This window comes from Eptatretus burgeri, chromosome 6 (genome assembly GCF_056783735.1).
Source record: "Eptatretus burgeri isolate ZD-2024b chromosome 6, Ebu_testis_v1, whole genome shotgun sequence".
Taxonomy (NCBI): Eukaryota; Metazoa; Chordata; class Myxini; order Myxiniformes; family Myxinidae; genus Eptatretus; species Eptatretus burgeri.
Window position 1 is genome coordinate 29700849 of NC_140966.1, and position 27520 is coordinate 29728368.

The 27520-nt window shown below is 43.8% G+C and overlaps 1 protein-coding gene, 1 long non-coding RNA gene and 1 pseudogene across 3 annotated transcripts in view; 1 reads left to right on the forward strand and 2 right to left on the reverse strand.

The window, feature by feature from the left end:
• Positions 1-2954: 2954 nt before the first annotated feature.
• LOC147024466 (very low-density lipoprotein receptor-like) overlaps positions 2955-27520 on the forward strand; it is a 46866-nt gene continuing 22300 nt past the window's right edge. For both annotated transcript variants that reach the window (XM_085884430.1, XM_085884429.1), the window contains exons 1-10: positions 2955-3136; positions 3379-3498; positions 12330-12446; positions 13851-13982; positions 14170-14550; positions 17412-17537; positions 17652-17771; positions 17967-18086; positions 18192-18317; positions 25977-26148. In XM_085884430.1, coding sequence (XP_085740556.1) covers positions 3076-3136; positions 3379-3498; positions 12330-12446; positions 13851-13982; positions 14170-14550; positions 17412-17537; positions 17652-17771; positions 17967-18086; positions 18192-18317; positions 25977-26148 — 1475 coding nt within the window. In that variant the 5' untranslated portion in view covers positions 2955-3075. The remainder of the gene's footprint in view (positions 3137-3378; positions 3499-12329; positions 12447-13850; positions 13983-14169; positions 14551-17411; positions 17538-17651; positions 17772-17966; positions 18087-18191; positions 18318-25976; positions 26149-27520) is intronic.
• LOC147024467 (uncharacterized) lies at positions 18340-24140 on the reverse strand (annotated as a pseudogene).
• The window catches only part of LOC147024468 (uncharacterized), an 80282-nt gene continuing 76942 nt past the window's right edge, over positions 24181-27520 (reverse strand). Inside the window, exon 7 of the long non-coding RNA XR_015059050.1 lies at positions 24181-24667. This is a non-coding gene — a long non-coding RNA (uncharacterized LOC147024468). The remainder of the gene's footprint in view (positions 24668-27520) is intronic.

Sequence of the window (27520 nt, forward strand, 5' to 3'; positions counted from 1 at the left end):
TCACCTCATGGCTGCTCCATCTGGAGTCTAGACTGTCCTCGTACTACAAGATAAATCAGCTTCGTGGTAACCCGACCAAGACACAAGTCAACCTTCATCACTTAGGGAACCACGATGCCATCACAAAATTGACCATCACCTGTGATTGGGCACCACCTACCCAATGTTGCAACACCTTTTACCTGGGAGGGACACTGGACCACACCTTGTCTCATAAGATGCCGGTGGAGAAAACCAAGGCTAAATTGAACATCCACAACAATCCATCCATCCATTGGGACCATACTCTGTACAGAGCGTTGGTGTTGCCACAGCAGTCTCCTGGGCTTTTGGACACAATACTGGACAGGGCACCACTCCAACACAGGATATTCGAATAGCTCCATCATCCCAGTAAGCTGGTACTCATTTTTCCAACCTCAGAAGGATGACAGGCTGAGTCAACCCCACCTGATATTAATTCAACAGGAAGCAGGATTTGAACTCAGGACCCTGGGATTCCAAGCCCACCACCCTAGCCATTACACTGACTATAAAGTGTCAGATTCCTGCTGTGGCGGGTAGGCCGTTGCATCGCAAGCTGCACCATCCGCCGTATCGTTGAGCTGGGTGACCCATCTGCTGTCCTCAGCTGGTGGAACTTAAAGAACCTGTGGTGACTTTTGCGAATTATCACCGGTACGTTGAACAAATTTCACATTATTTCCCTGACCTCAAAGGGGCACTGCATCAGTTATGGTACACTCTTCCCCGCCACGAGTCATGTAATCTTCCCCACCGCAAGTAATGTAAATTTGTGATTTACTCGCAGCCATTATCCATCATGCCTGGTGTTGACTTCATGGTTAGGGTGGTGGGCTTGGGATCCGAGGGTCTTGAGTTCAAATCCCACTCGGCTGCTGAATCAATATCAGGTGCGGTTGGTTCAGCTTTTACCTCTACCACTGAAGGGGGATGCAGGTTCTTTTTACCCTGTGAGCACGATAACTCAAAACGGATGAAATTTCCTGGACAGGTTTGGTGTGTGACAGAGGAATTGATTCGATTTCGGTGAAGATCTTGATCCGATAATTTTTTAAGTGATTCTTCACCATTGAGAGATGGTGGCCAAAACGATATATACATCATGCTTTGGATGAAACTAGTTGGATCAGTCGGTTAGGTGAGAAGAACAAGCCGATTCGATATTAGTTCATAACCGATCTAGCCGTTTGATACAAAAATGTCAACTGTTCAACCTGGCGGAGGTGTGCGCTCCACCGAGTGCTGTTCTAGTTTGTTCCCTTTGCTGTTGTGCAAACAAACGGTAACATACAAGATGGTTGCAATTTCAGTGTGGCGTTGGTGAAGCTCGAGCAGATTGCCCTCTGGTCCAAGAATGAATCACATACTTGGATACCTTCATTAGAATACCTTAACATGGCACTGCAAGCATGCTTGGTTAAAAAGATGAAGCTACATTGGAAGCAATTTTCATGTCAAGTCGATGTGGAAGGAGATGATTGGAAAAAAAAGAGAAGTGAATTGGAGAGAGGTCAGGAAAAGATCAGAAGATCTTTGTGGAAGATCAGAAAGAAAATTTGTGGATGGGGCATATTTAGGGGACGAGGCATTGCAACAGCGGGACGGCCACGTGTCCTAAAACCCGCCGGTGTGCTATCCGCAGCCGTTTGTTGATATGGAAGAGGCAGAAGAAGGTGCTGTGCAGGCACGGCATTGCATCATAAAGTGCGGCGGCTGGAGGTCAAGCCGGTTGTCCCATCTGCTGGCATTGCTAGCAGGACACGTTAAATATCTCACAATGTCTTTATCTACGAGTTGGTGAGTTATCGCCGGCTGATTGCTGCGTAGACAAACACCGGGACACTAAGAGCACAGAACCTGCCTTCGGACGGCGAACCTGATACTTTTTATTTATTTTATTGGCTGCTCTTGGAGCACCCTTATTCTGGACATTTCCATCTGTCTGTCTGTCTGCAAAACTTTGATCAAGCCTCGGGGCTAAACCACTCAACCGATTCCAATGAAATTTGGTAGGTAGGGCTAATATTTCTGGGAATCGTGTGCTTTTGAATATGGGACCCCGGGCCCTAGCAATGGCCCTTTAAAGTGGTCAAAAAATCAAAAAAAAATACATCGAAAAATCGAAGCTTAGGGTTCTGTGCGCAATCTATCTCGCTCCCTTCATGCCAATTTGCAGCCCAAACAAAAAATATTTGTAGGAGGAGATGGGTTTTGGGCGAGTACATGTCGAACATTTGAGAAACGGTTAATTGTGAATATCTCTAAGAGAAAGAGTCTGATTTTGATGAAACTTGGGTGAAATGTGTACAATGTGGCTAGCATGTACACAAAAATGAATTGTTGCTATGTACACCTCCGTTGCTTAGCAACAGCTAAAATACTTTATCGTACATCGTACACTTATTGTGGACTGTACAAAAAAAATCAATACCTCCGAAACGACCTCCGAGGGACCTGTTATTTTTTGTGCCCAAGGAAAATGTCTTACAGGATCATATAAAAAAATAAAATCTTTAGCGAATAGATAAATGGAATTACCAGGGCTGCCATTTGTTAGAGTCTCTTTGGAAACATGCCTGAAATTTCGCAAGGCGGGTTTCTGGGCGCAAACTAAGAGGGCTGTGATAATCATATTTATTGTGCTAAATTGATTGATAGCATGTACATGAATATCGGCTAGTCGCGTCGGCCAGCTTTCCATCTAGAGCGAGCAGCCATGTCGCCGACCGGCTTGTTCTAATTGTCATCGTAAAATTCTCACTGAATGTCCAGAGTTTGGAAACGAGAGGGAATCTTCGTTGCGTCGAGTCGAACGGTGGACGAACAATTTCAAATGGAGGAAGCGATGTGAAAACGGAAACGTGAACCTCCTTGGGGGGGGGGGGGGGTAAATCGATTGGGCGGGGCTTGTACTTGGGCGGGGCGGGGCGGGGCGACGACGCCCATTCAAAAAAAAGGTGATGCCGTCGACGAATCGTGGTCGAGAGACACCCGGGAGCTTCCCAGCACTTATTCTCCATCTCCTGGTCATCTTTACCATCGCAGCCCAACATGGGACACGCGTTGTGTTTGCTGCTCTCGTTCCTCGCTTCCCGCCTATTTCTTAGCAGCGGTACGGTATATTATCCATATATATATATATATATATATATATATATATATATATATATATATATATATATATATATATATATATATATATATATATATATATATATATATATATATATATATATATATATATATATATATATAGCACCACGCTTTTCTGTCCTTGCTTTCTCGAATGTACCATTTGCTTGACTCACCCTGTGCCCACCACTTGTGCATCCCCCCCCCCCCCCCCCCCCACAGGTGAGCTGACGCTGTGTTATCCCGCCCAGTTCCAATGCCGAAACGAGCGCTGCGTACCTCAGAAATGGCAGTGCGATGGACACGATGATTGTCGTGATGGGAGCGACGAGGAAGGATGCCGTGAGTGACGGCACACCGACCGGTACCCCACCACGGGTGCTTGTGGGGGGTCTCGGGCCGGACGCTGATTTAATGTCCCTCTCCCAGTGCATTCCCACAGAGGCTTGTTCCTTGGCGATGGGACGATGTGTGACATTTGCATGAATTCCTTTTATGTTATAAATATTGTCGCCGTGCTAGCGGCTCGTTTCGTGCGCACGCTCGGCTCCCATTGTTGATTGCACCAAGATTTGGTGAATATGATGACATCCGGTGAAGTAATAACGGGACCACGTTGCGCACTCGCTCCGAGCTGTCAAGGTGACGCACGTGTCCATTGACCCAGCCCCCCTCCCCAAAAGTGATCTCTCCTCCCATTGGTCAGCTCGCGATCAGCCGAGGCTTGCCGACCAATGAGCAAGACGTCATCCTCACGTCGTCTGAAATTCGTATAGATCATGTAATTGTGAGTTTGAAATCGATGGTGCAGCATCCTTGGGTTTAAGAATCTCAATCGGAATTTTGTAATTGGCTTTAAATTGCATTCAGCATGGACGCCGATGTGCACACTCGTTGTACTCCTTTTGGTTTTCCTTTTCATGGTCTATATTGCTCATTGTTCTGGTTATATTAGTACAATTTAAATATTTATTTGAATCGAAAACCCCAAAGGGTTTGGACTTGAAATAATGAAGAGCACATGAGTACTGCACAATGATCAGTGATCGATTGATATAATGTGGACAGTGACATACCACCAAGACAAGATGAAAACAACAACTATATATATATATATATATATATATATATATATATATATATATATATATATATATATATATATATATATATATATATATATATATATATATATATATATCGGGCGTAGTGGCGTGTGCCTGTAATCCGGCAACTCGGAGGCTTGGGTTGGAGGATCGCTAGGGGACGGGAGCTCTGCGCTGTGCCGTACTATGAGAGGGTGTAGGGCAGCCCGGAATCATGGCGAAACCCAATCCTTATCCCTGTGTCGTAAGAGGCGACCAGGGTTGTGTCAGGAAGGGCATCCGGCATAAAACCTGTGCCAAATTAGTATGCGGATCAAAATGGATGGTCTGCTGTGGCGATCCCTAACGGGAGCAGCCTAAAGATGAACAACAACATACATACATACATACATACATACATACATACATACATACATACATACATACATACATATTAGTCATGTATCTACACACATTTGAATTATGGTGCTCATCCAGTGAAAGGAAGCAAGGGATTGCAAATCCCTTATCTGGATGATGCAATGTACCATTAGCTTCCGTCGGTGGTCAGAAGAAGGGTGTGGTGGGGGTGGTGCTGTGGTGCATGTCACATTCTCATTCTAAAACCGCTTCTGCAATACAATCACCTCCCTGGGTGTACATTCAAACCATACATATTCACACTGAGCAACAATGGCCAAACTATGTGGCTGTTTATAAAAAAAACCTGTGATGTGGACAGGTAGTTTCAGGACATTCATGAAGAGCTCTGTTGATATCGTTCATGGTGGTTATTACCACGCACGCGGAGCGCAAGGCTGGGCTCAGCAAATGGTTCATTCTGTCAGTCTACAGATAGCAGTCTATGATTGAGGAACTACTTGATCCCGATTGAATCTTATATTTTAAATATTGTCGAACACGAATTGGAACATGAGTTCGTAACTTGCTGTTTTTTTTTTTTTCAAAGGATGTTATAATGGACACAAATGACAGGTACGAATAACTAATGTAACGTGTTAGATAGGGTGGTGTAAAAGACTGCGCATCAATGCCGATAAACATCCAATTCAATGTTTTGTTGTTTTGTTTTGTTTTTTCTCCAGCCTGTAAAATCTTTATTTTATTTCAAATGAATTATATACGTGAACACTGCAGAACACAAATCGCCTTTTTGTCACTTTCAAAAACCTCCATGAATGAATGGATGAACGGATAAGTATATTCTTTACATGCATACATGTGTAATATTTCTGCACGAGTAGTGTTCAAGACATTCTTCAAATGAGATACAAATTTCTAAGATGTCCAACTTGGCATGTGGATTATTATTGTATCGAGGCATGAAGAAATCGTGAGAAACGCCGTAATTCCATTCAACGTGAAAAGGAACTTTATATTGCGTCTCAACCCATGAATGCCTCACCCGGTTCAGCTCACGATACTACGTCACCTCATCCCACGTGATGCGCAATGAACCTCCCAGATCTCGAGGTATCCACCTCCGTTTTGGTAAGGGGTCACGATTCATGGACCGATTTGTGAAGTTTTCTGTTTTCAGAGTTTTGTTCTGAGGGCTCGTTTCAGGATCGTCACTGAGCCCCGGACAGCTTCCAACTGCAGTAGGTTTGTAGTTATTTTCCCAGTGGTGTTTTTTTAAAATCTCCGTGAGGTTCTTTATCATTCCTGTTGCTCCAACGATCACTGGTACAAATTCTGCATTATTCAGCTTTCAGCTTCCAAGATCTTTTCACTTAATTTATGAGATCTTCGTGTTTGGTCATTTTCTTGATTTCTGCGTCGTTTAGGCCAAAGTCATTGGGAACTGACACCACAATTAGCAATACCGCTTTTTTTTTTTCTATCCATGTATTATATATATCCCGTCGCAATGCTTTGTTTTTTATCATCATGCTTGATGGGATCATTCAGTTGTTCAAGAGCATTGTTTTTCATTTATGTGTCCCTGAGTTTTGTGGAACTGGAATATTGAAATGTCTACAGATGTGCCAGTGGATTACTCGACATAACTTGCTGTGCCTTTATTTGTACAGCTGTTCTGATATGAGTTTTTTTTACATCGCGATAGGAGGTGGCGCGTGCTTTCTGTTTCTACCTTGCAGAAACTACACTTGTCCTATTGATTCAGTCCTGCCATTTTCTTAAAGCCATTCATGTAGTATCCTTTGTTTTAGGCATTTATAATGATTCGTTCTCCATGACCTCTTCTCAGCCATTCCAATGAACCTTTGTCAATCCCCAATTTGTCCAACTTTTTTTCTTTTTATCTTCCTGCTCTTTTGTCGTTCTCCCAGTTATCGGTGTGTATTTGTTGATGTTTTGTTTTCTATTTTTCTTTTGTCTTATTTGCAATAGTTCTAGCTGTATTTTTTGCTGTTTCATGTGTGACATCTTCCAATCCCTTCTTGTTTTTTTTTTTTTTTCCAAGTTGGGTTTGGGATAATTGTAAAATATTTGTATGGTGGGTTTGGGTTGGGTGTGTGTGTGTGTGTGTGTGTGTGTGTGTGTGTGTGTGTGTGTGTGTGTGTGTGTGTGTGTGTGTGTGTGTGTGTGTGAGAGAGAGAGACACAGAGACAGAGACAGAGAAAACATTGAAGGGCTTGTATAATTGGCATATTCGGTTTTTTCCATGAAAGTGTTGATTGTAACACTTGTAAACGAGAACGGCACTCGGTCGAGCGTGTACCTCCACCAGGCTGAACAGTTTGTTTTTCATCCCACTGATTGGCCGTATCTGCATCCCGACCTAATCTTATCTTTAGCATCAGTTTGTTTTGTGGCCTGGGAGACGACAATTGATCAACGGGTGTGAAACAGATTGTGGAGTTCATGGGCAAGAACCTTGACTTTGGCTCAAAGGGTGGCACAATAATTACATGTCCTCCAATCGTGGTTCGGCGTTCTCAGTGGTGAGCTTTCGGATAGACCAATGGACAAGCAGATCCACATCGGAAGATTAAGCACCACCCACTTCCCTCCATCCTTCACCCGAGCTATGAAACAGGCTTTTGCTTATTAAGCGCAGGTTGCACGACTTGGAGAGGATTAGTCAGAATGTTTGTGATGTTAAGAACAGGAGTGGATCTTGCAGAAGGATTGGTTTCCCCTACATTTTATTAGGACAAAAAATGGAGGAACAAGGAGGGGTTGGTGTACGAGAAATTGTGCTGCAATTGATGCAATGCAACACACGTTTTGTATTTGCACATTACAAGGATATGATGATTCTTCTTCTTTTGTATGTGGCACAAGGCTGCAGGGTAGCATCATTGGCTGAGGTTTTGGCTGTGCCGCTGATGTAGGTTCGAGCAGGAATTTGTCATTTGTTCAGAGTGCCGGCGATAGCATGCCTACCCTTCTTGAAGGGCACGGTAAGATCTTTAACGTACACCAACGAATGCCAGCAGACGGGACGCCTGTTTAACGTCCATCCAATTATGATACACATTGGTGAATCACCCTACCTGTGAAACACCAGGATGACAGTTTATAGCTGGGTCTGGATTCAAACCCAGGTTAGACAGCTTACAGGTGAGTTTGCGTACAGCTAGGCCATCCTGCCAGCCCATTCATTCATAGATTACGTACAATGATTATACAATGCACTATATCAATGGGTTACCCCATTCATTCAATCACACGGTGACCCTGGAAACCGCTTATCTCGGTTCTCTCCTGTAGATGCTGGATCACTTTCCAGCAAAACCACAATCTAAAACACTCTTTTGCTGAGAGTTTTGATTGTAGTCCCTCTGTGAGGAGTACACATTTGTGGTAAAAATGGCTATCTAATTGAAGGTGATTTGTCACGTATTTTGTGGACCCCAAGACCGGGTGTCAAAATTGATTCAGGACGCAGATGTGTCGATGGTTTAACAACCAAACATAAAACCTACGACATGATTAAATAGTTCAGAGAACACGAACCCCACACAGTGTTCACGTATATACAGGAGAGCCTTGCCGTTCGTAGAAGTTACATTCTTGAAAATCCACGTGAACCACAAATCCGCAAACTTAGGGTGTAATGGGGTGAAAATAGGGTTAGCAACTTCAACGTTTAAATTTGTCCAAACCGTACCATCCTTCTATCCATTGGGACCATACTCTGTGCAGAGCGTTGATGCTGCCTAAGCAGTCTCCTTGGTTATTGGGTACAATCCTGGACGGGTCGTCACTCCGACACAGGATACCAGCAAGCTGGCACTCATTTTGCCGACCTCGAAAGGATGACAGGCAGAGTCAACCCCACCTGGTATTAATTCAACAGCCGAGTTGGGATTTGAACTCAGGATCCTAGGATCTCAAGCCCACCACCCGAACCATGCAGCCAACACTTGGGATATACCGTACCCTTAATTAGCATGTTTATGCATTGTTTTTCTGCTCTTTATTTTCATGAAAAACCGGTTATTAAGAACAGAAAATAAAGTTTATTTTCTTTAGTTATTATTATTTCGTATGCGTCATTGCTGGGATCGGTGCTGTGCTGCTGATGCAGTTCCCCCTGTTTCCAGTAGGCTTGGTATTCATTCTGTCGTGTGTGTCGATGCGTACACTTTCCGCCAGTACTCCAGGGGCTTCCGTCTGGTCACCCCCCAGGCAGATGCCTGACGCATCCCCATCTCCTTGAGATGTTGATCAACAATGAAGAACGTCGTTGGCCCATTGGCCTCCTCCACTCACGAGGCTCCCTCACTGAGAGAATCTGGTGAGCAGGATCAGCGTCAGGAAAACGAGCCACATATCCATACAGCCGCAGCTGATGCTCACGGACTATGCAGGTAACAAATCTCATTTGAGTCTCTCTCAGCAACCGCTCATTGGACACAAAGTCCGACCAGCAATAGCCAAGGATTATCCAAAGAGAACTGGCACCAAAGGAATCAAGTCTCAATCTCAGATCCTTGGTCAGAGTCCAAGTCTCACATCCATAGAGCAAGACTGGAAGCACCAAGGACCTGAAGACTCGGACTTTCATCGTTCCGCACAGGTACCGGCAGCACCACACCCCATGATCCAGTGTATCCATGACTCCCAGGCAGAACGCAGACGTCCGTTGACCTCTGGCTCACAGCCAGCAGAGACATGAATATCACTGCCAAGGTAAGTGAATCTCTCTGTGACCTCAACAACCTCACTACAAACAGGTACAAACAGGACAGCAGCATCCAAGATGTCATTGAAAGCCTGGATCTTAGTTTTGACCCAGGAAACCCGTAATCCCATCGGCTCCGACTCCTCATTCAGCACCTCGAGGGCCCCCAAAAGGATATCCAGAGTCTTCGCAAAGATGAATGTATCATCTGCAAAATCAAGGTCAGAGATCTTGACATTCCCAAATGATGCACCACAGCTTGATCTCTCTGATATCCTCCCCATAATTGAGTCCATACAAGTGCTGAAAAGTGTGAGGGCCAGTACACAACCCTGATGAACTCGAGTAACAACTGGAAATAAGTCAGAGATGGTATCACCACATCTCACAGCACTCTCAGTACCAGAGTAGAGTTCAGACATCAGATCGATCAGTTTTGGTGGCATCCCACGAAGACCAAGAATCCTCCAGAGGGCATCCCGATTCACTGAATCGAACTCTTTACAGACATCAAAGTAGGCTGCAAGCAGCCCCTGCCGAAACTCTCGTCTGTGTTTGGTGAGGACCCGAAGAGCAAGGATACGGTCAATCGTTGACCTCTTTGGTGTAAAGCCTGACTGCTCTGGACGCTGGTGCTCAAGCAGATGGTGGCGAACCCGATCAAGAATTATCCGAGCAAAGACCTTGCCCGGCACTGAGAGCAGCGTCACCCCTCGGTAGTTGTTGCAGTCTTGGCGATCACCCTTCCCTTTCCAGAGAGGAACAACAAGGCCCTCTTCCAATCAGTTGGGATGATGCCTGTGTTCCAGGCAGAGCACAAAACTGCATGCAATGACATGAGTGCAGCATTTCCACCAGCCTTGAGAAGTTCAGCATGGATGCCACAGATCCCTGGAGCTTTGCCCCGTTTCAACCGGTTCACCTCAGCCCGTGTTTCCACAAACGAATGTGGACCACAGTTGATTGGAGGGTCAGCAACAGGGATTGTAACACCCCTGACATCCAACTCGACAGCTTGTGGATCAGCCTGGTCCAGCCGCTCAAAGTAACCGGCCCAGCGGGTCTTCACTTCAGACTCCTCTGTCAAGAGCCCACCACCCTCTGGTCTAACTGCAGTACACCGAGGGATGGGCTTGGAGGAACGTAATGTGCGAATTCCCCTGTAAACGGGATGAGAATCACTTGATTTGAGAACTAATGCAAACCCACAACTATGTGCTACATATGAACATATCATGCATGCATCACCAGCACTGTCGCACCCCTGCGAGAACGAATGCTAACGCACGACGACGTGCTACATATGAACAATGATGACGACGAAGAGGTCATGTCATGAAAAACGTTATTCCGATAACACCTTGATACACAGGAAACGTTAATTTGTATTGATTAGGTACTAACCTACATTGCACCACTCTCTCCGTTTTACCATGACACACCATACTGCATAAACCAATTCCATTCTACAAAATGCAGCGTTGTGCACACCATGCTGCTCTCTGTTGTGCTGTGATGCATCTTATCGCTGTATTGACCTTCACTATCTTGCATTGACCCACATATCGCACATTATACAATCTAGTGTTCTGCGATCTATCATGACATGTTTTCCTCCACGACTCTATACTTGATCACACACCCACATTCACACCCTCACATGCTCCACTCTCTCTCGCATAGAACCCAAACCAAAAATGCATCCAAATTTGACATTATTTGTATTTTCAGATTTCTGATGGCAGTTGTAGTTCAGTCACCCAAATGCAAGCGAGTGCTTTGCTGAAAACATGAACACCGAGAACGGCACTCGGTGGAGTGCATACCTCCGCCATGCTGAACAGTTTACGTTTTGTATCCCACTGATAGATTAAGCCTGGTGTTGGCTTAATGGTTAGGGTGGTGGGTTTGGGATCCTAGGATCCTGAGTTCAAATCCCACCTGGCTGTTGAATTAATACCAGGTGGGCTTGACTCTGCCTGTCATCCTTCTGAGATCGGCAAAACGAGTGCCAGCTTTCTGGTCTCCTATGTCGAGTGGCAACCCGTCCAGGATTGTGCCCAATAGCCAAGGAGACTGCTTAGGCAGCACCAACGCTCTACACAGAGTATGGTCCCAATGGATGGATGGATAGGCCAGATCTGGATCCGGACCTCCAAAATTTAATCGGCTTGTTCGTGTCACCTACCCAACTCATCCACCAAGTTTTGCCATAATCCGTCCACAACGTTTTGAAATATCGTGTGATGTGTCATTTTTGGCCTCATCTTTCAATGGTGAACATCTTCACCAAAAAAAAAAAATTAAAAAAATTCTCATATCCGGATCCATATCTTCACTAAAATCTAACCAATTGGTCCTCGTCACACAACCAACCTGCCCACCAAGTTTTGCCATAATCCGTCCACAACGTTTTGAAATATCGTGCGATGTGTCATTTTTGGCCTCATCTTTCAATGGTGAACATCTTCACCAAAAAAAAAAAAATTAAAAATTCTCATATCCGGATCCATATCTTCACTAAAATCTAACCAATTGGTCCTCGTCACACAACCAACCTGCCCACCAAGTTTTGCCATAATCCGTCCACAACGTTTTGAAATATCGTGCGATGTGTCATTTTTGGCCTCATCTTTCAATGGTGAACATCTTCACCAAAAAAAAAAAAATTAAAAATTCTCATATCCGGATCCATATCTTCACTAAAATCTAACCAATTGGTCCTCGTCACACAACCAACCTGCCCACCAAGTTTTGTCCGAATCCGTCCATAACATTTTGAGATATCCTGCTTACGGACAAACGGTGATGAAAACATAACCTCCATCCACCTTTTGTAGCGGAGGTAATAAAAGCAATTTTTCATAAAATAACACTGGTGTCTTCATTATTGTTTTTGTTGAAGTAATATTTCCAAAGTGCTAAAGTAACAGCAACTGTAATGAGTACCTTGCTGTGCGTGTGTGCAGAGGGCTGTCCTGATGGACACTTCACCTGCGGTGATGGACAGTGTGTGAAGGAGAGCTGGCGCTGTGATGGTCTTACTGACTGTCTTGACTACACTGATGAAGATCCCGCTTTTTGTGGTAAGTGACAGTTTGGAATCACTTATTCACCAAGCTCACCTTCTCTCTGCTCCCCTTTCCTGCTGGACGTTTCTATCTACAACTTTAACTCGCAATGCAATACTACACGTATGTCGTAAGCCTGTAGAGGTTATAAATACTGCTTTTTGAAGTATGTGCAATGTTTTCCTCTGTTTAAACACAATAAGCAACTACCAACTTCAAGCTCTCGGTGTCATTAAGAACCTGAAAATAATTTGGAGCAAAATTGTTGGGAAATAGATGGTCCAAAACTGAAATGCACTTAATTAAAAGGAATGTTTCCATGCATCACTCACCCTGGGTTGGACACCATGCTGCCCCTGATATTGCATTTCCATTTAATTTACCCATTAAGGTAAGCGCGAGGTGAGGGGAAGGGAATGCAGACGTGCGGTGGAGCGTTAATTACGATTCGTAGTGTCTGGTCTGCAGCCGATGGGGGTGGGTGGATGACGTCACTTGTGGAAATTGCCACGCCATTCTGACGAAACTTTCAACGAAGCCCCTGCCCTGCCCCGCCCTCGACGCACTCAAAGCCTCGATAAGAGCCCCCAGCCTCTTCCCCGCGTGTGCAAAATGCCCACTCGCACTGTTCTGCACTGTACCACGCTTGCGAGAAGCACCGCACCTCATACGCCACAACGAGCACCAAACGTCGTGAACATGCATGAGAGCACCCGATGGGTTACCAAACAATGCGTGGATGAAGGGAACACGGAAAGGAACCCTGCACGACTGAACAGCTGTGGGATTGAAGGTAAGACCGATGGGGTGAAGGAGGGACTGTTGTAAGGAAGTTTCATGGAGGGGAGATTATTGGTGGACCGTTGAAATGGGCCGATGGGGGTAATGGAGGGAAGATTGAAACTAACAGAGGGACTTCACAGAACGATGGTGTGAAGGAATAAAGATTGAAAGTAACAGAAGGGGAGGGGGGAGACATAACACTGGAAAAATACAGCCAAGCCAACGCATGCCCCTCAAACAGCCCTTTGACAAGGGACCAAGGACTATCAATACAAAGACTAATGAAATAACTGATCCCTGGGTCACCTACATGTTCATGTATGCTCTCCCCCAATAAGTTTTACAAAACCATAACATTATGTATATATATATATATACACTCCATTATAAATAGATTTACTTCTTTTTTTAATTTATTTGTTTAGTTCTTTACTTCAAAGATTAAATAAATATATATTCCACTCAAAAACCTTCGAAGAATCATCATATTCCCTTTGCAGACCGATTAAATGAATCTTGTGAAAAGTTAATCAAATGCAGCACACGGTGAAACCAAACGCACATAACAAGGGATGACGTGTTTAATTTCAATGCCATTGTTTCATTTGTAATACTTGTGTATTTGTTCATCTGCAGTTGTGCCAACATGCTCTCTGGATGAGTTTGACTGCAATTCTGGGAATGGTACGGAGAGCCATTGCATAACCCACATCTGGGTCTGTGACGGAGAATTTGACTGTGAAAATGGTGCTGATGAGTCTGACTGCCGTAAGATCCCACACAACACTTTCACGTTCCTACAATCGCTCAACCCTCATAGTCCCCGCTTGTATGTAGAACACAAGTAGAGTATGCTGTCCTGAAGTACTCTCACTACCACCGATTTAAAGAATAAATTTTTTAGAAGGAGTTTAAATCTCGTTTTAAACATCCAATCAATTGTCAAATCCCACAGCCCCTACAACTTGCCACTCGCGTGAGTTTGCCTGCACCGATGCTGCGAAGTGTGTGGATCGCGCTTTTGTGTGCGACGGAGACGATGACTGCCCTGATGCCTCCGATGAGCATGGTTGTCGGCCGCTCGAATGTGGCACGGCCGAGCTTGCATGTGACGGCCGATGCATTCCCGCCAATGCGGTGTGTGACGGCCGTCCAGATTGCACGAATGGTGAGGATGAGAGGAAGACCCGATGCGGAAATCGGAGTAGGTCTGACATTATGACCACGTCATGTGGAGGTAGCGAGTTTCTCTGCGGATCAGGAGAGTGTGTGCACACACACTGGCACTGTGATGGAGACCGAGACTGCAAAGATGGCTCAGATGAAGATGGCTGTTGTAAGTAAATGTTTGTTTTTTTTATTTGTAAAAGGCACGCACGCACGCGCACACACACACACACACACACACACACACACACACACACACACACACACACACACACACACACACACACACACACACACACACACACACACACACACACACACACACACACGTACGGATTTCAGAATCCAATCCGACGAATGCATTCCAACATCCAGGTCCTCAGTTAGTTATTTCCCGAAATGCATGTCCAGGATCGACCCATCCCCATGTCTGGTGGGATTCCAAATGTGATGCGTTGAGAAGGGTAAAGGATAGATTCCCTCTCTTATGGAAAGCTCCTCTTTTTTTCTCTTTACGACAGACACATTCGTGCACGCGAGATACCCGGTTCTTTACCGACGCCCACCTTTTTCTCTCGACGTTTGGACACCCCGTTCCGCAGCTCTATGGATGCTAACTGGCCTTTTTTCATGTCGGGCTGAACAGTGAGGTACAAATTGTTGTTGATGTTTTATGAGCGCTTCACGTTTGTGCTCGGTAATTCTGACAAATGGCTGCTTTTTGCGATTCGTCCAGCACCACAGACCTGGCATCGTAAACGAGGAATAATAGCGGGACGTGCGGGTTGTTACGGTAACGGTGCGCAAGTGGGGCATGGTGGATTTTGGGGGAGTCTGTGCCACCGAGGCAGGCCGCCTATAAAGAGGGAGAGGTCCGTTCTTGGGGGCGGCGCGCAGGTCAGTCGGCAACGAGTGAGTTGCGGGTCAGTTCGTGAGTCAGTTGGCGATAGCTGGTTGCGGTTCTGACAGCTCCATCGGTTCTAGTCAGACGGACGCTCCATCGGTTCTAGTCAGACGGACGCTCCATCGGTTCCAGTCAGACAGATGCTCAATAGGTTCCAGTCAGACAGACGCTTCGGCAGTTCTAGTCAGACGGACGCTCAATTGGTTCCAGTCAGATGGATGCTATGTCGGTTCCAGTCAGACGGACGCTCAATCGGTTCCAGTCAGATGGACGCTCAATCGGTTCCAGTCAGACGGACGCTTCGGCGGTTCTAGTCAGACGGACGCTCAATCGATTCCAGTCAGACGGATGCTCAATCTGTTCCAGTCAGACGGACGCTCAATCAGTTCCAGTCAGACGGATGCTCAATCTGTTCCAGTCAGACGGACGCTCAATCGGTTCCAGTCAGACGGACGCTTCATCGGTTCCAGTCAGACAGACGCTCAGTCAGTTCCAGTTAGACGGACACTTCGTCAGTTCCAGTCAGGCGGTCGCTCTTGGCGTACCTGTTTCTTGGGGGTGACGTCGACTGGCGTTCAAGCCTGTTTGCGAGTGGGTGCACGGCAAGGCTGGGTGCTGGCAACGGACAAGGCACGCTCACACATTTCAGGACGTTTTTGTTTGACGGACGACTTCTCTTTGGTGAGGGAGACGGTTTCTTCCCCCCCCCCCTCCCCTGAATGATCTGTTCGGTACCCTTGCCTGTGTTTAGTTGTTAAGTAAGTCAATCCCCGATAAGCATCTGCTCTTTGTCTCTTATCCTATCACTCTGATTGATTTTGCCTGATTAATTATTTATTTATTTATTTGCCTGCGATCAGTTTGATTGATTTGGAATTTATTGATTTTTACCTCACGTAAATAAAAAGTTATTTTTATTTATTATCTTGCCAAAACGAAGTTTTTGCAAGATATGTTTGTCAGCTTGTATGTTTTTTTTTTGTTTGTTTGTTTGTCTGTAATCACGTATAAAAAAATTCTGCAGAGCACAGTTATCATTGGAAATTTTTGTAACTTCGCATATCAGAGGCCTATAGAGGTCCCTTTCAGCGCACAAAATTTTGAATGTCAAGGTCAAAGGTCAAGGTCACTTTGTCGCAAATCAGGGGAGTCGACGAAACCCTTATTTTTTGAGTAATTTTGATCGGATCGTCTTCAAACTTCATGGGAATATAGTTCATGGTCTGGCCCTCAGCTGATTAATTTTTGGTGGCGATTGGCCTTGACCTTCATGGTTAGCACCTAAGGTCAAACATATTTGACCGCAAGGTCAAATTTTCAAGTTTTAAGAACCATATCGTGTTGTACCTCAAATTGAAACCTCGACCAATGCTTTCTAGATATGTCAAGCTTGAGACATGACGTCATTTGGTGACGTTATGAGGCAAACGCATATTTTTCATGGTTACTCTGCAGAACGATTCTCATCGGAATCTCTCGTAGGCAGATATTCCTCAAGGAGTCGCTCCTGGTGGATAGCAGCTCTGTTCACCTCAGTGTGACCTTAAAGAAGTCACACGTGGTCACCTTTTGGCAAGATACGGGTCACCCTGCGGGTGATATTGGTTTATTTCTTTTCTTATTAATAAATTATTTGTTGACGTTCCAACCTGTCCATGCTTGTCCTTTCCTTCCATTGATCCAGCATTGTCCGAACCTAGATAGACTGGGAGGTAATTACCGAACGACTTGACCAATAATAGTCAGCACGCACCAGCGGTTAAATGCTCAGTTGCCCTAATTAAGATCTAATCAAGAGAATATTGGTGCATTGCCGAGGGCGCGCTCCCCGTTCGGGTAACCATGTGACCTCTAGTTAAACGGCATAATTAGACGGCGGACACTGGAACTCGTGGTTAACTGGGTGGCGTTCGTGGTTCTAAAGCAACCCACCGTACCACAAAGTTAATTGTGAGTGGTGGCCCCAGGTCCGGTTCTTCCGAGGACAAACGGGGATTAAACCTCCTCATAATACACTCGGTACCCCTGGCCGTAACTATATATACACTCGGGCAAAAATGTTCGGGTTTTTCTTTCTTTGTAGTGTACTTGGGTTTTGACCTTACTTTCCTCACTTATCCACTCAGTATCACAAAAATGCCGGTTGGATGAGCTGCAATGTGATGACGGGACCTGCATATCAGGCATTGCGCAGTGCGACGGTCACAAGCACTGCGCTGATGGTTCAGATGAAATTGGCTGCAGCACCTACAGTGAGTGATGCAATCCTAGAAGACCATGTCTCACCTTGTAAAGGATGTGTTTCTGACAAAATCATTTTATCTTTATTCATTTATACTCTTCTTCCAATGCACCTTGAACTGCAGCAACTGGATGCAACCCTGGAGAGTTCCGCTGCAGAACTGGGCAATGCATTTTGAAGTCGCAGGTGTGCGATGGTAGAAATGACTGCCGTGACTGGTCTGATGAGCCTCTCAAGGATTGCCGTAAGTCTTGAGCTGTACTAAGCTCCCCTACTTCCACCTTGCTGCTTGTGCTGATGCTTTACTCTGTTAAAAATCAGTTACCCACTCATCCATGACCAATTATTTAGTTGCATGAATGCAAGAGGGGGAAACGTTTCATGAATCTCAGAAATTTGATCATTATTGACCTCGGGTACAAATATGTCTGTGCTGCAGATAAGAATGAGTGTTTGGACAACAATGGAGGTTGCTCTCACATTTGTCGGGACCTGAAGATTGGCTATGAATGTGAATGTCCAACTGGATTTGCACTTGTAGACACGCGTACGTGTGATGGTAGGTACAAGTTGAGCGTTTTTACTTTGTTCACCTAAAATAAAAGTATAGTTGGATAATTTACCATTCTTCCTTTGATCATTTGGATACCCTGTCTATTTTTAGATGTGGACGAATGCAAGTTGCCAGGTACCTGCAGCCAGCTATGCACGAACTTTAAGGGTGGCTTCAAGTGCCACTGCTATGGAGGTTATTCCATGGATCCCCACACCAAATCATGCAAGGCAAAAGGTGAGTTTTAATTTATATTCGTAAGCCTTCTATACACTGCCCACAAATGAAATATATTGGTCGTTATTGGTACTGATTAAAATGCACCATTCCATCTCGAATGTATCCATTTTGAGCATTGATGCAAGGTGCGTTCAGAATGTTCTCAGAACGGCAAATTTGTCCACACCTTCGAGCCGAGATTTCCTTGCTCATTACAGACCTATGTGTATGCTTGGTATACACCATTAGTTTAAATATTTTAACGCCATTTGCTGTTTCAGAGGGCAATCCAGCGGTGTGCTACATCATACAATTATGCATTTTAAAAGCATTGAGCATCACAGTGTCATCAGATTTTTAGGATCTCTAAGTCATGTTGTTCTTCATCTTCTTCTTGTGGACTTTTTTGTTTCACAGCCTACAGTTTTCATCTAAACTTCCTGAAACTTGGCATATATATGTAAAAATACCCTGCGCAGACAGTAACCATCCCCAATTTTGAAAATTCCTCCTAGGAAAAAAAGTTATGACGTCAAAATATCTCCGCGAATGGAAATCGCTTAAAAAATTATCTCCGAAACTAGGCAAGCTTTTTGAATTCTGTTTGCGGGAATCGAACGGGGCATTAGCAGAGATGAATTACCGCACATATGATACATCACTATGACGTCATATCAATTTTTATGACGTCATTCCTATTTTTGACATTTTTTTATTTCACAACCCAGAGTTTTCATCGGATCTTCGTGAAACTTGCCATGTATATGCAGAAAGCCCACGCGCAGGCAGTAACCATCTCCGATTTTGGAAATTCTTCCGAGAAAAAAAGTTGATGTCATAATATCGCCGCTAATGGGAATCGCCTATACCGTTATCTCCAAAACGAGGCAAGCTGCTTGAATTTTGTTTTTGGGAATCAAGCCGGACATTAGCACAGATAATTTATCGCAAACCTGATGCATCACAATGACATCATATTCGTTTTTATGACGTCATCGTTAAGAGGACGAGGATCTTAGCTCATTTGAGCTTGTTATCCAAAAAAGTTTCAGCTCCAAAGAACTCCACAAATAAATGGTGGCCTTGTCTGGTGTAAGTGCCTGCTTTTGAATTCTTCAGTAGCCAAATGAGCGACTGACCTTTTCAGTGTGTATGTGAGTTTCTTGAGGATGACCCAAAATCAGGACAGCCTGGATGGCCTAACACTACTTCTTTTAACATACAAATGGAAAGTGACACAATAACAATCAGCCATGACATTTGATCTGAGGCCTTCTGTGACTCCATAAGTCCAACCCAATCTCTGGACTTGTCAACCCAGCAACCTGCTTATTGGCCTCTTCCCTCTGGAAACTGCTCCCTATTCCCTCTTGGACCTCGTAATGATGAAGGCGAATGTCTCCTGTTCTCTTCGCTCCTATGATCATGTCCTTGTTAAAGTCATGAGTCACTTGAAGATGTCTCTGTGTTTCTGATTCTCTGTCTCTCTCGTTCTCTCTCGTTCTCTCTCGTTCTCTCTCGTTCTCTCTCGTTCTTTCTCTCTCTTTCTCTCTCTTTCTTTTTCTTTCTCTCTCTTTCTCTCTCTTTCTTAATCTCTCTTTCTCTCTCTTTCTTTCTCTCTCTTTCTTTCTCTCTCTCTCTTTCTTTCTCTCTCTTTCTCTCTCTCTCTCTTTCTTTCTCTCTCTTTCTTTCTCTCTCTTTCTCTCTCTTTCTTTCTCTCTCTTTCTCTCTCTTTCTTTGTCTCTCTTTCTCACTCTCTCGCCAGTTAATGCCATACCATCTGCAGCTGTTCTATCCATCCTCATTCTGCTGGTACACCAAATCCTATGATGATGTGTTTGCAGTCAAGCAGCTTGCTTTCTCAACATGAAAAGCTAGCCTGACTGAGTATAAGTTTACCTCACTCCATGGGGCTTGCATTAAGTGTGCCCATCCCTTGGGCAAGCCAGAAAATATCTTCTAATCTCAAGGCTAAATTCTCCAAGCAGTCTCCTTCCTCCAAGTCATGGTGACACCTTGTCGAGTTTGTCACTGGTGTATGCTCCCCCTTAACCCCTCTCACACCTCAAACGGCCTCACCTGAGGCATAATAATTTGACTCAGTGTTTGACTCTAAATCTTGTGTATGTAATTATCATTATGTAAATTGTTCCCACAGTAGTTTATTTTACGAGGTGGAGTATTACTCCCCAAGGCAGTGGCATGCCGGGGAGCAAATCCCCCCCCCCCCCAAACGACGTGAATGGGGCGTGTCTCAATTGTTTAAACTCTCACATTACATCATGTCTTACGTCATTACAACTTGTTGTGATTCCCTCCTATTGAACTATGGATGCGACTTCATGATTTTGTTGTGATTGTAAGGAGGCTATTTCAGTACGGAACTAACCCTAAGTAGGCTAACACGAAAGTTCAGCAATGGCATGTTCGAAACATGAAGAAATTAAAAAAGTTTTTGTTCTGAAAAAGCGAATTATTATGCATAAATTATATTAAGGGAATTGCAATAAGAATAACTAAACATTCTGAAAGTCTGTTATGTCCCGAAATAGCCTCCTTACAACCAAAACAAAATTGTGAAGTCACATCAATGTTTCAATTGGAGGGAATCGAGACGGGACGTAATAATATAGAACCTGACATAATGTGCGAGTTTAAAACAATGAGAGCCACCCCCAATCCCCATTCACATCGTTTGGGGAAAAAAACATTTGCTGCTGGGGAATCGCCATGAGAGTCTTGGAGGGAGACACAAAATTAAGGCTCTACCCAGTGTTTTATTGTCACAACAATCTTTATATGAAAAATAAATTGAAGTAATAATTACAGGCCATGATTAGGTTCAGGCCCCAGGGTAGTTACCACACATGCCCCCCCCCCTCCTCGGCGCCCCTGATCCTGAACACTTTGATGGTTTCACCCAGGAAGGGAGAGAGAGCCAACTTTACCTTTGCTTTGGTGATTGCCCCAAATTGTAACAGTGCCCCTGTTATCAAATCCTGCTCTGCTGCTCTCACTTATTCTCTGTATTTTCTCTTCAGTCTGGACTTATTCTTTGGCCATCTTCCACCTGCTTCAAAGATGACCAGTATCAGTCAAATGCACATTAATGGTGCCAAAATCGACAAGCTGGGAACTTTGCTTACAATTTGTTGACATAACAAAAAAAAGAGTCTGTTGCGTTATCAACAGTTTGGATTCTGTCCCAGTTGCTCAAACTTGGATATGCTGCGGCTTCTCTCTTAACAATCAATGAAGTCCCTGAATCTCAAACAAGAGGTTGAGGTTGTCTGGAAATCTCTGGCTTTCGACGCATTCTGTCACCCTGCTCTGCTTTCTACCCGTGGCAAACAAGACCACCTTCTCTTCTGACTTGCTGCTCATGTTGTCCCTGCATAGGTCCCAATGGACTCTTTTTCATCTACTCTCCAAGTAGAGACTGGAAAGTCCAAAAAACATCACCTTGGCCCCTTTCTTGTTCCTTAGGTACCAAAAGGACTTCTCCTATGTTCTGGAAAACCCTCTTCGTTTTTGTAAATGACTCCACCTTTTGACAGCAGCTACTTATTTCTCTGCTGACCTGGAAAGGATTAGATACTGTTCTGACAGTGAAAATGTCATTCAATCCGTGCAAATCTCACATTTTAACCCTGACTCCAGAAAAATTGTCAAATGAACCCACTTATCTATTTCTGTGATAAACCACTGGAGAAACGTTCACTCATTTGAACTTCTACGTCTCACCAGAAGCCACCAAGCTCTCCAGGGATGGCCATAAAACAAAGATTGCCTCCAAAACGAGCTCCACACTGGGCATGTTCTGTTATACTGAGTCCTTTATCGGTAAATGTGAAAATCCCAGGCTCTTCCAGTAACCCTTTCCTTTTTTCCCGAAAATGGATAATGGAAAACCATTTATAATTCCCCCTCACAGCTTGGTTTAAAAGTGAAACCATGAAAGATAATTACCATGAAAATGGCACCCAATAAATTTTACATTCAAATCACAGCCCACAATGTCCTGGTAGTCCGGCAGCCAAGGGGAGTGACCCCTAATTCTCTGATGTAGTTTTTTTTTCTCTGCTGATTATTATTCATCTTTGGGGTGTATACAATGAGATCTAGGGAGGTGTGAATCTGTCACCCTTGAGCAATTTTAAATATTCAAGATGGCGTCCAAGATGGCTGCCGCAAAGGACTAAAATTCGAAAATTCCTTTTATTTTTAATGTTTTCTGCCATAAAGCAATGATGTTTTGGCCAAGATATATGTTTTTGTGTCAAATGGATTCAATCGAAAGGGTTTGAGAAGTATTGGATGTACCGTTGCTATGGTAATTAAGCAATATGGCTACCATAAAGGTGGTAAGAATGATAAAACTGCCATAATGTCCAAGATAATATGAATAGAACATTCTTTGTATTTCCTAGCTATATAACATTGACTACAATAAATTCGATAAAAAGGATGAATGAGCTTAAGATTTTCTGTTGCCATGGTAACTACCTTAAATAGCTTCCAAAACGACCGCTTTGATGGCCGAAACTAAACAACAAAGATGAACAACAAAGAGCAGTACGATTTGTTCCTGGATATTATCATTTTGGGCCATACAGAATGACCATGGGAAATGCTACCAAATTGACCACAAAGATTGCAAGGAATATCAAAAATGGAATTGCATCGAGAATACCATAGATTACATGTAGGTGACAAATACCATTAAAGAAACTACGTGAGCACACACGAATGTTCATGTTAGAAAACAATCTATCTGCAGCTGTCAGAGGAGTCAAGATGTATCTTCATGTATCTTCGCCCTCATTATCTGCACAGGTTCAAGATTTGGCTTGCAGGCATTTCAGTTTAGAGTGGTGTCACAAAATTAATGTTCCGACACAATGGGTCATTGGGTATTTCCAGATGGATACAGATGTGTGTACGTCCCTGGGTTCAGTTGCGAGACATCTAGTCATTTTCGTCATCTGCCTGTAGAACCTGCTTTGTTCTTTTGTTGAAACAATCCTGGCCACCCTGACATGCACAGAACACTGAGCAAGCAAGGTTTGCACCGTTGCAACCACATATTTGTGTCTTGCATGGGATCTCACTACTGCAAGAACATCTGATGAGTTTCAGTAAATCATCTGGTGCTAGGGGGATGTCACTGGAAAGAGTTGTTGGGAAAAGTGTTTTGGAGCCATCTTCCCGTGACCATCCAAATGCTGTTGGATGCATTCTTGGTGGATCTGGTTGCAGTGCATTCCTCCAGGCTGCCACCTGAAGGTGAGCGGGGGCCACATTTTCCTTGAATGCCTCATTTGTTGGAGGCAAGGTAGCCAGCTTTGGTGCACCAGCTTAGGTGTAACCTATATAGCTTAGGGCATGAACGCCAGCTCTCAGGACTCTGAGTGCCACAGCCTTTCCAATTCCGAAGTATGTTGCCACTGTATCGCAACCAGTGAGTCCATGTGTTGCTAACAGGTCTGGGATGATTTCACGATGCTGGTCAACGGTGCCATTGATATCAATCACTGCACGACCATGAATTGGCGAAACCATCAAGACAGAGGTTGAAGCTGGTATGCCACCTTGGCAACATAAGAGAAGCAGAAGAACAAAGATGCCAGTGTCGTCTGCAACCACAAGCACTTTCTTTTTCACCTCTGCCACTTGTTTCTTAGCCTTCACCTCTGCCACTTGTTGAACAATCATGGTATCCGCCTCCTCCTGCGTTGTTTTCATGTCCTGGCGCTTGATGATGACACCACTATTAATCTCCACTGGCACAGGGTCACTTCCAGTGAGAACAAGCTCATGCAGTCCTTGTGATAACGAGCGTTAACTGCATCCAAGTCACTGACGGCACCTTCAATGCGACTTTGGACTTCATTTGCCCAGTGGTCGTTAATTACATTTTTCAAGAATATATTCTTTGTCGGGCTTACCACCATACTCAGTATGGGTTGAATGACACAGGAAGGCTGGTCTCCATCTTTGAGGATTCTTTGGATCCTTGTTTATTTCACAGGCTTTGCCACAGTTCAGGCAATGAAGCTTGAAGTCAAACACTGACGATGACCGTCATAATCTTTTGGTTGGAGGGCATCCTCATTATTCTTATACTTGGTGAGGTTGCTTTTTGATGTATACCGAGACACGCAGTTTCTGTGGTAGTAGATCTTCAAGTTCTCATTTTCAGCAAGCTGTGTTTCAAGTTCCACATGAAAGGTGTCCCCATAAACTTTGCTCGCATTGATCATCGTTTCTATTCGTGCCACACCAGTAGTCTCTGAGAGCGATGTCTTCTCATCACACTCAGTGCCATACCGGAACTTAAAGATGCAGCCCTGCTCCATGGTTTTGCTCTAGATTAAAACAAAGAAAGAAAATATTAATTAAGTATTAATGTTGACAATTTTAGGGAGAGAAAGAATGCTCTGTACACGTCACATCATGTCATTCCAACTTTAGACTCCTATTGTCATCAGAATATCTGAAACGTAATGGTAATCAATGTGATATTAGTAGAAAAAACATGTTTATCGAAACGTCACAGTACCCATTATGGTAGCATCTTTGTGGTCACCATGGCAACATCAAACAGTTTATTTATCATATCCATCCCATCATGATCTAAGGGTTAGAAAACATTTAACTAAAGCCAAAAATGTACGGTTTTATGTTATATATCTTTAACACTTATTTCAAACATCCGAATGGTCGTTTTAGATGGTTACCGTGGCAACAGAAAATCGTAACTCATCAAACCTATTTTATCCAATACATTGTGGTCATTAGCATATACCTAGAAAATAAAAACAATGGTCTAATAAACATTTTCTTGAAATTTATGGCAGTTTTGCCATTTTTAACCACCTTTTACAGACTTCATGGTAGCCATATTGCTAGTTACCACAGCAACGGCACATCCAATACTTCTCAAACCCTTTCTATCGAAATTATTGGACCCCAAAACATATATCTTGGCATAAAAATCATTGATCTATGGCAGAAAACATTGGAATAATGGGAATTTTCGAATTTTAGTCCTTCGTGGCAGCCATCTTGAATATAATTGCTCAAGGGTGACCGGTCCACACCACCCTAGATCTCATTATATACACCCCAATGATAAATAATCAGCAGAGAAAAAAACGATATCAGAAATTTTGGGGTTAGGGGGAAATTTGGCCTTTGGCTGCCGGACTATGGCCGTTTTTCTACGATGCCAAGGGAATAGCGGTGATTGGCAAAGCTTGGGTTTCAAGGGAATATTATGCCAGCTTCATGCAAAGATCGTGGCAATTTATCAATGACAAACGCTGGAGAATGTCAACCAAAGGTGTGCTGCTCCTTCAGGAATGTTCGCAAGGGATCTGTTGCCCAGGCAGCAATTGTGACTGGCGTTGAGCTGCAGGTTTATGTTCCCCCAGTGATTACCAGTGATATTAATTTGTTTTGGAATTTGTCACCCGTGTAGCTGCCGATGGGGACGAACTTACTGAAGTAACCGAGACATTCTGAAAACCTGTATTGTACTGGCATAAATGGAGCAAGTGCACTAAAGTCCAGGGACAGCATATGTAAAAATCAAAGGATTGATGCGTCCTGGACTGTTGTGAGTATCTCAATCTTTAACTTTTTGAATTCCTCTTGCTCACTCTTGCCTTGCAGGCCAGCCTCCCTTCCTGATCTTTGCCAACCGCATGGATGTCCGCCGTGTGGACCTGCATTCAGGGGAGTATCTCCGTATTGTGCCGCAAACCCGCAACACCGTAGCTGTGGCAGTTGAAGTGAACAGCGGTCACATCTACTGGGCGGACTTGGGACACCGGAAGATTTACAGGTGCTTTGCTTTGATAAGTTTGTGAACTCAGCATTTCTGAATTTTTACATCTGAAATTTTTGAATAATTTATTATGTTGATTATTATTTTTATTATTAGGCTTCCAAACCAACAGGTGGGAAGCCTATTGTGTGACCTTGTTCGAATTATTATGCTCCACTGATATTTGTAAAACGGCTTTTGGAAAAAAAAAACTGTTACAGCTGGCTATGCCAATCTGCGCGTGTTTATCGCACACTATTTTGGAACCTGAACCGAATGGATTTTGTTCTGTATTGATGGCCATCTTGGATTCTGTCCCAAACATATAGTGGTCTGCAAAAGTATTCACCCCTCCAAAGTTTTCACTTTTTGATGCCACCTGAGCTTATTTCATGATGTTTTCAAATAAAACTTCATATACGTAAAAGGTCTTCACAAACTACCCCAAAGTGATAAAGCCAAAAAAATGCAGATAAAATGTAAATAAGTTAGATCAACAGAGAAAATAAGATGATTCTCAGTTGCATAAGTATTCAACCCCTTCACCAAATGAACCCTAAATCACTTTGAGTAAATGATTTGCTTTAAAGGTTACAAAACAAGTGTAATAGGTTTCACCTGTTTGTAATCAGTGGTTTAACTTGAAAATTAAACTCCATCACTTATATAAGGAGTTTTAAGGTGCAACTCACTTGGTCAACCAACGAGGCAAACATGAAGACCAATGAGCTTTCCAAAGAAGTCAGACATAAAGTGGTGGAGAAGCACTGTTCAGGAGAGGGTTATAAGAAGATTTCAGTCTCATTATCCCTTTGAGTATGGTGAAATCCATCATTAAGAAGTGGAAGACACACCACACCAGCCAGACTCTACCCAGATCAGGTCGCCCATTCAAACTCAGCAGCTGGATAAGCAGGAAACTGGTTCAGGATGTCACTGTAAATTCAACAATCCAACTGGAAAGATAATGATCCAAAGCACAAAGGTAAAGTGACACTGGAGTGGCTGAATATGAAGAAAACAAATGTTCTTGAGTGATCCTATCAGGCAGGACTTGTACCCAATTGAACATTTATGGCGAGACTTGTACTCTTTCAGGCGAGACTTGAAGATTGCACTCCATCGACGATCCTCATGAAACTTGGCAGAACTAGAGCAATTTTCATGTGAAAAATGTATAAATATTTCACCATCTCACTGTGCAAAGCTCGTAGAGATCTCGACCCAAAAACACTCAGAACAGCCATTGCTGCAAAAGGTTCTTCCACCAAGTACTGACTTAAGGTGTTGAATACATTTTCAACCAGTGACTTTTGATTTTTACATGATTTTTTTTTTCATGTATTCCTGACATGTAACCTCCTTCAACTATAACTGTGTTTCGTTTGAT